Below are 12,504 nucleotides of genomic sequence, written 5' to 3'. Positions count from 1 at the left end.
AAATGTTGCATTATTAGCACGATGTTCACCCACCAAAACAGAAATTAAGACCCGTTTCATGGATTTTAATGGGATTTCTATTCTATGGGCACCTTAGTAAATGCTACCTGGCGTCATACTGTACTGTAGTACTGTACAGTACTTTCGTATCATTTTTAATAAATATATAACCATTATTTCTGTGGCGCTAGCTGCAGTTGTCCTTGCTGTTCCTCCCTAGCCAGCGAACTAGAGAAGATGACACTGAAATTCGGATGCATAAAAGAGCCGTTTTTTGTGAACAAGTCTTTCCCAGTAAATGATTTGACCCTTAATTAATTGAAAAAAATTATCAATTGAAAAGTACAGGCTGTAATTAGAATTACAAATGTGCTTGAATTGAATTACAGAATAGTTGAAAGTAATTGTTAGGTAAGTGAATAGAAAAGCACATCATTACATATTGACAATAAGTATTATAAATAGATAGACACTCATCCATGGGATTATATGAGTATTGCTCAATTTCTTGTATAATTAACACCACTCCTCCGATCTCTGTCTTTCATGGAGTTTTTAATTGCATTACTGTATCTTTTGCCTCTTACTTACCTCGTTTTCCATCTCTGTAAGTTGGTTTCTCGAAGGAGACCAATGTTGCTATATGCTCCGCCTATGAGTGTTACAAAGCTGCTGATGAGGCCAGGCTCGCACTGGAGAGAGCGCAAAAGTCGTGTTCAGAAACAAGAATTTGGGCCTGGAAGAATTCAGATTTCTCTTACAAACCATCGCAATTCAGGCCTCGGAGAGGACACTTTGGCCCCAAAAATGTCATTGCGGGAAGAGAAAATCGCCTTCTTTGATCGAGGCCATTCGAGATGTGATATTATCTTTGACACTCTTGACCGCCTCTTCGCGAAGACGGAGTTTCTCCATCTAACGTTGACATACTCGTCGTCAATGTGTCACTCCCTCCCTGGCCTTCCTTCTCTGTCAGCTCGCGTGATGAATCGTTACAAGATGAGGGATGATCTCAAGGTGTTCAATTTATCCGGCATGGGTTGCAGTGCGAGTCTTGTAGCTGTTGATCTTGTTCACAATTATTCAAGTCATATAACAATGCACCTCGCCATTGTCGTTAGCTCGGAATCTCTTGCTCCAAACTGTGTATGGCGGCAAGAAAAATCCATGATGCTCTCCAACTGTCTGTTCCGCACAGGCGGCTGCTCCATTCTTTTGACAACAACGAGCTTTAAAACACAAATCCATCATGAATTTTGAACCATTCAGTGAGGACTCATATCGCGCAAAACGATGAAGCATATGGATGCTGCTTTCAAAAAGAAGATGGACTCGGCTACCGAGGTTTCCTTCTCACCAGACCCTACCAAAAGCTGGAGCTCATGCTTTTTACACGAACCTCCAGTTCTAGTACCAAAAATCCTCCCCCTGAGAGAGCTACTTCGATATATAATTGTCACTCGGCGTAGGAAGGCCAAAGGCGCTCCCACTAGCTTTGAAACCGCGGGCGCAGGTTTGAATCTGAAATCGGGAATTGATCACTTTTGTTTACACCCTGGAGGAAGAGCTGTTATTGACGGGATTGGGAAGTGTTTACGGATCAATGAATGACTTGGAGCCATCAGAATGCGCGTTCACCGATTCGGAAACACCTCCGCCGGTGGGTTATGGTATGTTTGGGCTACATGGAAGCCTAAAAAAAGGCTGAAGAAAGGCGATAAAATCCGATGGTGAGCCTTGGAGGTGGTTTCAAATGCAACACTGTGTGTGGGAAGTTATGAAGAACTTGGAGGATGCGAACGTGTGGGAAGATTGCATAGACCGCTATCCTCCGAAAACGCTTGCCAACCCTTTCATGGAGAAGTATAGTTGGATCAACGACGAGTATTTGACTTCATTAGGTTTCATAATCAGAAGCCATAGCCAAATTGGTGGTTTAGTTCTGTTTCAGATTTCCTTTGGACTATTAACAAAATCTGTTAGAGTTCCGCATTACCAATAGTGGTGTGGTGTTTTTGTTTTTATTTCTCAGGTGATGGGTCAACCACAGTCGATCTGCTGGCGAGAAAACCCCACTCTCTAAGCTGCATTTAGTACGACAATAAGTTAAACTTCTGATATATTATTCTATGTTCGTGGAAACTTATCTGTATTCAGCAGAAAAAAATATTTATCATCAATGAATTGTTTCCACTACCAGTGTTTATTTTTATAATACTCTACATCTTTGAGTTGCTATATATGTATATCACAACTTTTAAAATTTCATAATATTTGTTGTGTAATCAAAGGCAAATTAACTCTTATATTTGAGGTGACCATGTCCATCCTAAGTTTAGTAGTGAATATTAGCGATAATATATTAACTATAAAACTTATAAGAAAATTCTATAAATGGTCTTATGTCTCATGTTTTGAGTCACTAATGAAATTGGTAATTGTCATCTTAAATTATATTTCATGATGGAAATGAAACATATAAAATAATACAAATCAAAACAGTAATATACCCAAGAAAGAGAAAAAAAAATATGTGTGATTTACTCTGATTCACCCAATTAACATGCTACGTCCAATAAAGTCAATATTATTGAAATATTACATCACCTCTCTTGTTACAATGAATGTAATTTTCCTTATGATTTGTTATCACACTCATATAAAAGAAAAATAAGTTTATATACTAGATTTAAAGAGTAAAACCTAATATAGTAAAATCTTTCTATAGTGATACTCTATATAGGAATAAACTCTATATAGTCATAAAAATTTATATTCCCAATTTCGGATAGTTATAAATAAGAATAAATTCCACATTATAATAAGTTAAAATTTTTCTAATTCCCGTCTTAAAGAAAGTTGTCTCGACATAGTAATAATCATATATATATTAGAAAAAAAAATATGGCATGTTACATTAAAGGTTTAAAATAAAATAAAATATTTATCTGAAGCTGTTTGAGACAATAATTTATGCTTTAGAATTGTTATTACATCTTTTAACTTGTGGGTACATTACTCGCTAGCATGAATATTTTCTTGTTAAACCAAAATATTTCTAACTTCTCAAGTATTTTTAGAGCTTCTTAACATAAAACTTTTTGTATTTCTATACTATCATCCTCATATAGAAAGGTTTTACTGTATTACAATGATCAATTTTGCCCCTTATTATTGAAGTAGTCCATAACTCCAATAAGAAATACTTTTATCAATATGAAATTTATATAAGCCTCAACGTATATCTATGACTTAAGAGGATATTAATTTTCCTTAATATATTAAATTTGTTATTGTGCTTCAAATAACTAAAATGCCATTTTAATCTTTTTTAAATAAAATTGTATTGGTTTTTTTTTTTTTTTTTAAACGTATTAAGTAAGTTTTTCAAAGCAGCTCTAATTACACTAGACTTTTGGTAACTGATAGGAAGGAGGGACCCCTAATTTGCTTGGAAAGATATTCTAAACTCCATTAAATGTTTGGCTTATTTACGTAAGACTTTTGCCAGTTGCTACCTGCTTAACCAGAATGCATTGATCATGATAATAAAATTTCTTGGTGCCTCAATTAAATATTCGACAACCAACGAATTCTATGTTTGTCATTAATTTATTGACCCAGCCAGACAATTAAGATCAAGATCGGTCCACTTTCATGGTTGACTTCTATTTAGGCCGCCTTGTCAATTCACTGTATTTAAACCTCGAGAGCGATGGCAAACCTATCATATCAAAACCCTAGCTTGGTTGCCTCATCTTTAAATCTTATTAAAATAATACTATACTTATAAATAAATTTTACAAATATATGATGCGATAAAAAATAAATAAAAGAGTGAATTTAATAAATTTGACTTTTTGTTTCACTCTTTCATTTATTTTTTACTACCTCACTTTGTATGAAAATCTTTGTAAGATTTCTTTATAAGTATACTATTATTGATCTTATTAATACAAATACTGCAATTGGTTTCAACAACTGACACAGTGACATATGACAAATTGATTGATATATGATTGCGCTTCTTTCACTATTTTCAAAGTACTCTATTAAGCACATTTGTTTCTTATTTTCAAAATCATATTCTATAATATTCAACTATTTAAACTTTTATATGTTTGTTAATTTAATTAAACATGTTTAATAAAAAGAATGTTTTTAAACTTCGATAAGTTTGTTAATTTAATTAAACACTCTCAACAAAAAGTTTTAGAATATGATTTTGAGAATACGGAAACAAATATGCATTAATAGGGATAGATTATTTTGAAAATAGTCAAATAAGCGCAGCCATATGTCAATAAATTGTTGTATGTCAGTTGTTGAAATCAATTGCAGTACTTGTATTAATAAGATTTAAAGATAAGGCAACCAAGCTTGGGTTTTGATAAGTTTGCCATCGCTCTTGAGGTTTAAATATAGTGAATTGACAAGGCAACCTAAATAAAAGGAAAACAGTCAGGGCCGTAGATCTGATATTTTTCTGTCAGATCCATGACAAGATTTCGGTTAAATTCTGACGGTGATGATCGGAATCTAACAATTATAGATATGTGAGGTGTTTTTGTCAATTTATAAACTTTTTTATTAATGAGAGTGTTTAGCTAAATTAACAAACATAAAGGCTTTTTTATTAATTTTCAAATATTACCTTGTAATAATAACACAACTCAACTTAATAATAATATTTCAAAAATACTACTTAAAATACTAAAACAAACACACCCAATTTATATATATATCTCATTTCCATAGCTCAGTATTTTAAACATTAAATATATAGGAGCATTACTATTACATATTCTCTTCATCTCTTGTATTCATTTAAATTATGTTGCAGATACTTTGATGTTCATGATCAGTTTTGAATTGTGACAAATATTTTTGTTTATTAAAACTAGTGAGAAGTAGACGCTAGTGAATAATTAGGAGGTGAGCGATGATGAAGTGTGTGTAGTTACTGTGGTAGACTAGTAGTAGGGGACTAGTTTTACAAGACCACAGATCCCACATCGATACCGAAAGAGAACTACTGTAAGAGCTGTGTATATATAATGAAACGTTACTATATATTATAACTCACGGAGCCGTGCGGTGAGCACATAGCGAACTATTCTTTCGCCTTTTACTAAAGAATACCGTGTGCTCGCCGCTGAAAGCGGCATACGCCAATTTTTGGAGAGGTGTTCCTCTGTGAACGCCTCTAACAAGATATAGTTGCAAGTTTCGCGTCTTCTAAATATATTCTTCTCGGATTTTGTGGGATCCGTTTCTGCAGTATCATTAAACCCCAATTGGCCATTTGATACCATGTATAAACATCAACTATTAAAACCCAATCATCTATTTGAGCCCAATCAATCCAGTCAATCCCAGATAGCCCAATTCATCTAATTAATCCCAAATAGCCCAATTCATCTAATTAATCCCAAATAGCCCAATTTATCTATTTAAACTGAGGCATATAGACATAACTTTATCTAAAAGCCCAAACAAAAAAAGTGAGCCTATGGATCTTCAAAGCATATAGACATAACTTTATCTATAAGCCCAAACAAAAAAAGTGAGCCTATGGATCTTCAAAACTCTTCTGAGTATTTGCCACTACTCATTTGTTACCCTCAGTCAGCCCGAACCTCTCTAAATATTCAGCCAATCCACTGAAAATAGATTCTTTTTTTTTTTTGTATTTTTTCTGGTATGACTAAAATTTTATTCCCAAATATAAAATTTCATTGATAAAGAGATTCGCCCATCACCATACTTAACTAACATTAATAGTTTACTTTAAAGTAAGTAAAAATACTACATGAGAGTTGACATACTCTAGATTTAATTACTAATTAATAGTATTGTGAAACCCATAAGTTAAATTTTATAAATTGATTGTTAGTCAACAAAATGCAATTACTTTTCAGATTTAACAAAATTGGAACTAAAAATATTTNGGCCATAGCGGAGCCTCTTGGTCACGGTGACGTACTCACGGGCACATCCGGCGGTGGTTCGCGGTGGCGGCTGGAGGTGGGGGTGATTTCGTCATAAATTAAAGTTTTATATAAGCGGGGGTGTTTTAGCTAAATCTGAAATATTGGGGGTTAAAAGAATTATTCAAAAATTAATAATAAAAATAATTTTATATTAATATTTAAAAGGGGGACAATTTAGTAATTTAAATAGCATACCCACCAATTTATTCCCCATAACCAAACATATTAATATAACATACCCACCAACTAACCAAACATATTTTTCTAAAGATTTCCAGTAATCTTTCAAGGTAATCTATCTTTCCAGTAATTCAATATTCCCAGTAATCTAACATTCCTGAACCAAACGCCCCCTTCAGGGTATTTGCCACTACTCATCTGTTCATTTGTTACCCTCAGTCAGCCCGAACCTCTTTAAATATTCAACCAATCCACTGAAAATAGACTCTTTTGTTTTTGTATTTTTTCTGGTATGACTAAAATTTTATTCCCAAATGAATAAAATTTCATTGATAAAGAGATTCGCCCATCACCATACTTAACTAACATTAATAGTTTACTTTAAAGTAAGTAAAAATACTACATGAGAGTTGACATACTCTAGATTTAATTACTAATTAATAGTATTGTTAAACCCATAAGTTAAATTTTATAAATTGATTGTTAGTCAACTAAATGCAATTACTTTTCAGATTTAACAAAATTGGAACTAAAAATATTTATTTATAAAACTTGTTCGACTCAATTTATAGAAGAGAAATTGCGAAACTAATCATATGATTAAATAAAACCTAATATTTTCGAGGCATTTGGATCATATAATGTTTTATTACAGGGAAATATTATATTAACGGAATAAAAGATCACCTTGAAGATTACTGAGAATGTTTATAAAATCTGTTTAGTTAGTTCGAATAAATTGGTGAATAATATGTTTGGTTGGGAGGATAAATGGGTGAGTATGTTATATAGATTATTAAATTGCTCTTTCTTTTAAATATTAATATAACAAGAATTTTTATTATTATTTTTTGAATAATTCTTTTAATCCCCTACTTTTCAAATTTAGCAAAAACATCCTAGTAACCAAAAACGTTTTAAATTTAACAAAAACACCCATATCCACCCCAAGCCACTGTCGACAGCTAGCCACCACCGCTGGCAATGCCACAAATCTGGTCGTGATGCCGACAATATCAGTCGCCGTTTCACGGCCACATCGTTGGCTGTGAAACAGCCATAGATCTGGCCGTGAAACAACGAGATCTGACTTTTTTCGATCATGAATCTGTGATCCATGGTTGGAAAAAGCCTCACCAGTGCAGGGCCGTTCGTACGCCATTATGACGACTTTTAGCAGTCTCTGGCGCCGGTCGACAGTTGCTACCGGTGGTGGCTCGTTTTAGGTATAATAGTATTTCTGTAAATAATGATAATAACAAGGGCAATGTCATCCGAAAAATTTAAAAAACGAAGAAAAAAGTGTCTGCATGAGTGATTGAGTGTTTTGCAAATATTATTTGGACCAAATGTTCAACTATTTAGGGGATATGGGAAAAAAAATTGTAATACCAGGGTAAATTTTAATAACTATCCCCTACAAATGTTATTATTTGTCATAAAATATATAGAAAATAATTTTTTACAAATCAACCCAACATCATCAAATACTAAATTTAAAATATATTCTCCCAGTTATTTAATATTAACCCTATCAAACGGCCACTTCATGTAATTTTATTTTCCTAATTACTGGCGGCTGGCAAATCGCAAAATTAAAAATAATATTAAGCAATGAGTCAATACAAAAGTATTTGGTCCAGTGGTTGACGTGGGAAGAAGAATAACAAAAATAAACTATGACAAAAATCCAAAAGCTCTTTTCCGCCTTTCGACAAACACTTCACATTCACGACTCAACTATTCCACCACCCTTCCTTCCTCCCACTTTCCTTTCCTTCTCTCTCCTCTTTCTCTTTCTCTTCCCTTATCAGTGTAATTTAATCCTCTTTTTCTTCACTCTTCTTCTTCTTCTTCTTTTCAGCTTCCTTTCGACTTTCATTCCTCTCTTCAGTGATCTCTTAGTTTACTTTTTACATTTCCTTTTGGTACTCAACTATGGCNTTTAACTGTTCATCACATGGCCTGTTGGTGGAAATTAATTAATTGTTCAGACAATTCTATATATAATTGAAGAAGAAAATTAAGATCAAGGTACTCTCAATCAAAGCCTTGACCCTCACCGTTCCCATCCACTCTTTAATTATCATTGACATCTTACCCTAGTCTTATTGATTGCTTTCACATCTGAATATTTGATCATTCCCGGATTTAATCAAATCATTCAACTCTAAATATAGTTCTAGTAATTTTGTTCTACAAAGAATCCAGAGTAAAAACGATCGGAAAAAAAAAAAAAAAAAAAAAAACTGAAGATTTCTAATATTATCCAAAACAGTATTTATAATTATTTGAAAACTTTTTTAATCTGTCAAAAACTAGTATGTTAAATGTTGCATTATGAGCACGATGTTTCACGTTTCACCCACCAAAACAAGAAATTAAGAACCAGTTTCAATGGATTTTAATGGGATTTCTATTCTATGGGCACCTTAAGTAAATGCTACCTGGCGTCATAGACTGTACTGTAGTACTGTACAGTACTTTTCGTATCATTTTTAATAAATATATTAATCCATTATTTCTGTGGCGCTAGCTGCAGTTGTCCTTGCTGTTCCTCTCCTAGCCAGCGAACTAGAGAAAGATGACACTGAAATTCGGATGCATAAAAGAGCCGTTTTTGTGAACAAGGTCTTTCCCAGTAAATGATTTGACCCTTAATTAATTGAAAAAAATTATCAATTGAGAAAGTACAGGCTGTAATTAGAATTACAAATGTGCTTGAATTGAATATACAGAAATAGTTGAGAACGCAATTGTTAGGTAAATGAATAGAAAAGCACATCATTATCATAATTGACAAGAAAATATTGCATGGCTGGTCATAAATAAGTATTATAAATAGATAGACAAGCATATCATCCACTGGGATTATATATGTAGTATTGCTCAATTTCTTGTATAATTAAAACCACTCCTCCTGATCTCTGTCTTTCAATGGAGTTTTTAATTGCATTACTGTATCTTTTGCCTCTTACTTACCTCGTGTTCCATCTCTGTAAGTTGGTTTCTCGAAGGAGAAGCCAATGTTGCTATATGCTCGCCTATGAGTGTTACAAAGCTGCTGACGAGGCCAGGCTCAGCACTGGAGAGAGCGCAAAAGTCGTGTTCAGAAACAAGAATTTGGGCCTGGAAGAATTCAGATTTCTCTTACAAACCATCGTCAATTCAGGCCTCGGAGAGGACACTTATGGCCCCAAAAATGTCATTGCGGGAAGAGAAGAATCACCTTCTTTGATCGATGCTCTTTCGGAGATGGATGATATTATCTTTGACACTCTTGACCGCCTCTTCGCGAAGACGGGAGTTTCTCCATCTAACGTTGACATACTCGTCGTCAATGTGTCACTCCTCCCTGGCCTTCCTTCTCTGTCAGCTCGCGTGATGAATCGTTACAAGATGAGGGATGATCTCAAGGTGTTCAATTTATCCGGCATGGGTTGCAGTGCGAGTCTTGTAGCTGTTGATCTTGTTCATCAATTATTCAAGTCATATAACAATGCACTCGCCATTGTCGTTAGCTCGGAATCTCTTGCTCCAAACTGGTATTGCGGCAAAGAAAAATCCATGATGCTCTCCAACTGTCTGTTCCGCACAGGTGGCTGCTCCATTCTTTTGACAAACAACAGAGCTTTAAAACACAAATCCATCATGAAGTTGAACCATTCAGTGAGGACTCATATCGGCGCAAACGATGAAGCATATGGATGCTGCTTTCAAAAAGAAGATGGACTCGGCTACCGAGGTTTCCTTCTCACCAGAGCCCTACCAAAAGCTGGAGCTCATGCTTTTTACACGAACCTCCAGGTTCTAGTACCAAAAATCCTCCCCCTGAGAGAGCTACTTCGATATATAATTGTCACTCGGCGTAGGAAGGCCAAAGGCGCTACCACTAGCTTTGAAACAGCGGGCGCAGGTTTGAATCTGAAATCGGGAATTGATCACTTTTGTTTACACCCTGGAGGAAGAGCTGTTATTGACGGGATTGGGAAGTGTTTACGGATCAATGAATATGACTTGGAGCCATCAAGAATGGCGCTTCACCGATTCGGAAACACCTCCGCCGGTGGGTTATGGTATGTTTTGGGCTACATGGAAGCTAAAAAAAGGCTGAAGAAAGGCGATAAAATCCTGATGGTGAGCCTTGGAGCTGGTTTCAAATGCAACAACTGTGTGTGGGAAGTTATGAAGAACTTGGAGGATGCGAACGTGTGGGAAGATTGCATAGACCGCTATCCTCCGAAAACGCTTGCCAACCCTTTCATGGAGAAGTATAGTTGGATCAACGACGAGTATTTGAGCTTCATTAGGTTTCATAATCAGAAGCCATAGCCAGAATTGGTGGTTTAGTTCTGTTTCAGATTTCCTTTGGTACGTATTAACAAAATCTTTTGAGTTCCGCATTACCAATATGTGGTGTGTGTTTTTGTTTTTTATTTCTCAGGTGATGGGGTCAACCACAGTCGATCTGCTGGCAGAAAACCCCACTCTCTAAGCTGCATTTAGTACGACAATAAAGTTAAACTTCTGATATATTATTCTATGTTCGTGGAAACATTATCTGTATTCAGCAGAAAAAAATATTTATCATCAATGAATTGTATTCCAACTACCAGTGTTTATTTTTATAATACTCTACATCTTTGAGTTGCTATATATGTATATCACAACTTTTAAAATTTCATAATATTTGTTGTGTAATCAAAGGCAAATTAACTCTTATATTTGAGGTGACCATGTCCATCCTAAGTTTAGTAGTGAATATTAGCGATAATATATTAACTATTAAAACTTATAAGAAAATTCTATAAAATGGTCTTATGTCTCATGTTTTGAGTCACTAATGAAATATGGTAATTGTCATCTTAAATTATATTTCAATGATGGAAATGAAACAATATAAAATAATACGAAATCAAAAACAGTAAATATACACAAGTAAAGAGAAAAAAAAATATGTGTGATTTACTCTGATTCACCCAATTAACATGCTACGTCCAATAAAGTCAATATTATTGAAATATTACATCACCTCTCTTGTTACAATGAATGTAATTTTCCTTATGATTTGTTATCACACTCATATAAAAGAAAAATAAGTTTATATACTAGATTTAAAGAGTAAAACCTAATATAGTAAAATCTTTCTATAGTGATACTCTATATAGGAATAAACTCTATATAGTCATAAAAATTTATATTCCCAATTTCGGATAGTTATAAATAAGAATAAATTCCACATTATAATAAGTTAAAATTTTTCTAATTCCCGTCTTAAAGAAAGTTGTCTCGACATAGTAATAATCATATATATATTAGAAAAAAAAATATGGCATGTTACATTAAAGGTTTAAAATAAAATAAAATATTTATCTGAAGCTGTTTGAGACAATAATTTATGCTTTAGAATTGTTATTACATCTTTTAACTTGTGGGTACATTACTCGCTAGCATGAATATTTTCTTGTTAAACCAAAATATTTCTAACTTCTCAAGTATTTTTAGAGCTTCTTAACATAAAACTTTTTGTATTTCTATACTATCATCCTCATATAGAAAGGTTTTACTGTATTACAATGATCAATTTTGCCCCTTATTATTGAAGTAGTCCATAACTCCAATAAGAAATACTTTTATCAATATGAAATTTATATAAGCCTCAACGTATATCTATGACTTAAGAGGATATTAATTTTCCTTAATATATTAAATTTGTTATTGTGCTTCAAATAACTAAAATGCCATTTTAATCTTTTTTAAATAAAATTGTATTGGTTTTTTTTTTTTTTTTTAAACGTATTAAGTAAGTTTTTCAAAGCAGCTCTAATTACACTAGACTTTTGGTAACTGATAGGAAGGAGGGACCCCTAATTTGCTTGGAAAGATATTCTAAACTCCATTAAATGTTTGGCTTATTTACGTAAGACTTTTGCCAGTTGCTACCTGCTTAACCAGAATGCATTGATCATGATAATAAAATTTCTTGGTGCCTCAATTAAATATTCGACAACCAACGAATTCTATGTTTGTCATTAATTTATTGACCCAGCCAGACAATTAAGATCAAGATCGGTCCACTTTCATGGTTGACTTCTATTTAGGCCGCCTTGTCAATTCACTGTATTTAAACCTCGAGAGCGATGGCAAACCTATCATATCAAAACCCTAGCTTGGTTGCCTCATCTTTAAATCTTATTAAAATAATACTATACTTATAAATAAATTTTACAAATATATGATGCGATAAAAAATAAATAAAAGAGTGAATTTAATAAATTTGACTTTTTGTTTCACTCTTTCATTTATTTTTTACTACCTCACTTTGTATGAA

The 12,504-nt window shown here is 33.6% G+C and overlaps 1 protein-coding gene, 1 non-coding gene and 1 pseudogene across 2 annotated transcripts; all 3 read left to right on the top strand.

Moving 5' to 3' along the window:
• The first annotated feature begins 546 nt into the window (after positions 1-546).
• Positions 547-2,002, top strand: LOC116112233 (annotated as a pseudogene).
• A 3,086-nt stretch (positions 2,003-5,088) lies between these two features.
• On the top strand, positions 5,089-5,206 carry LOC116112279. The gene has a single exon (XR_004125201.1). It is a non-coding gene; the product is annotated as a U5 spliceosomal RNA (small nuclear RNA).
• A 3,845-nt stretch (positions 5,207-9,051) lies between these two features.
• On the top strand, positions 9,052-10,505 carry LOC116112264 (3-ketoacyl-CoA synthase 19-like). The gene has a single exon (XM_031398422.1). The coding sequence runs from the start codon at positions 9,111-9,113 to the stop codon at positions 10,503-10,505; it is 1,395 nt and encodes a 464-aa protein (XP_031254282.1). The 5' UTR covers positions 9,052-9,110.
• The last annotated feature ends 1,999 nt before the right edge of the window (positions 10,506-12,504 follow it).

This window comes from Pistacia vera, unplaced genomic scaffold (assembly GCF_008641045.1).
Source record: "Pistacia vera cultivar Batoury unplaced genomic scaffold, PisVer_v2 Contig658, whole genome shotgun sequence".
Taxonomy (NCBI): Eukaryota; Viridiplantae; Streptophyta; class Magnoliopsida; order Sapindales; family Anacardiaceae; genus Pistacia; species Pistacia vera.
The sequence above is the reverse complement of the archived record's forward strand: the minus strand, read 5'-3'. Positions and strand labels throughout refer to the sequence as shown.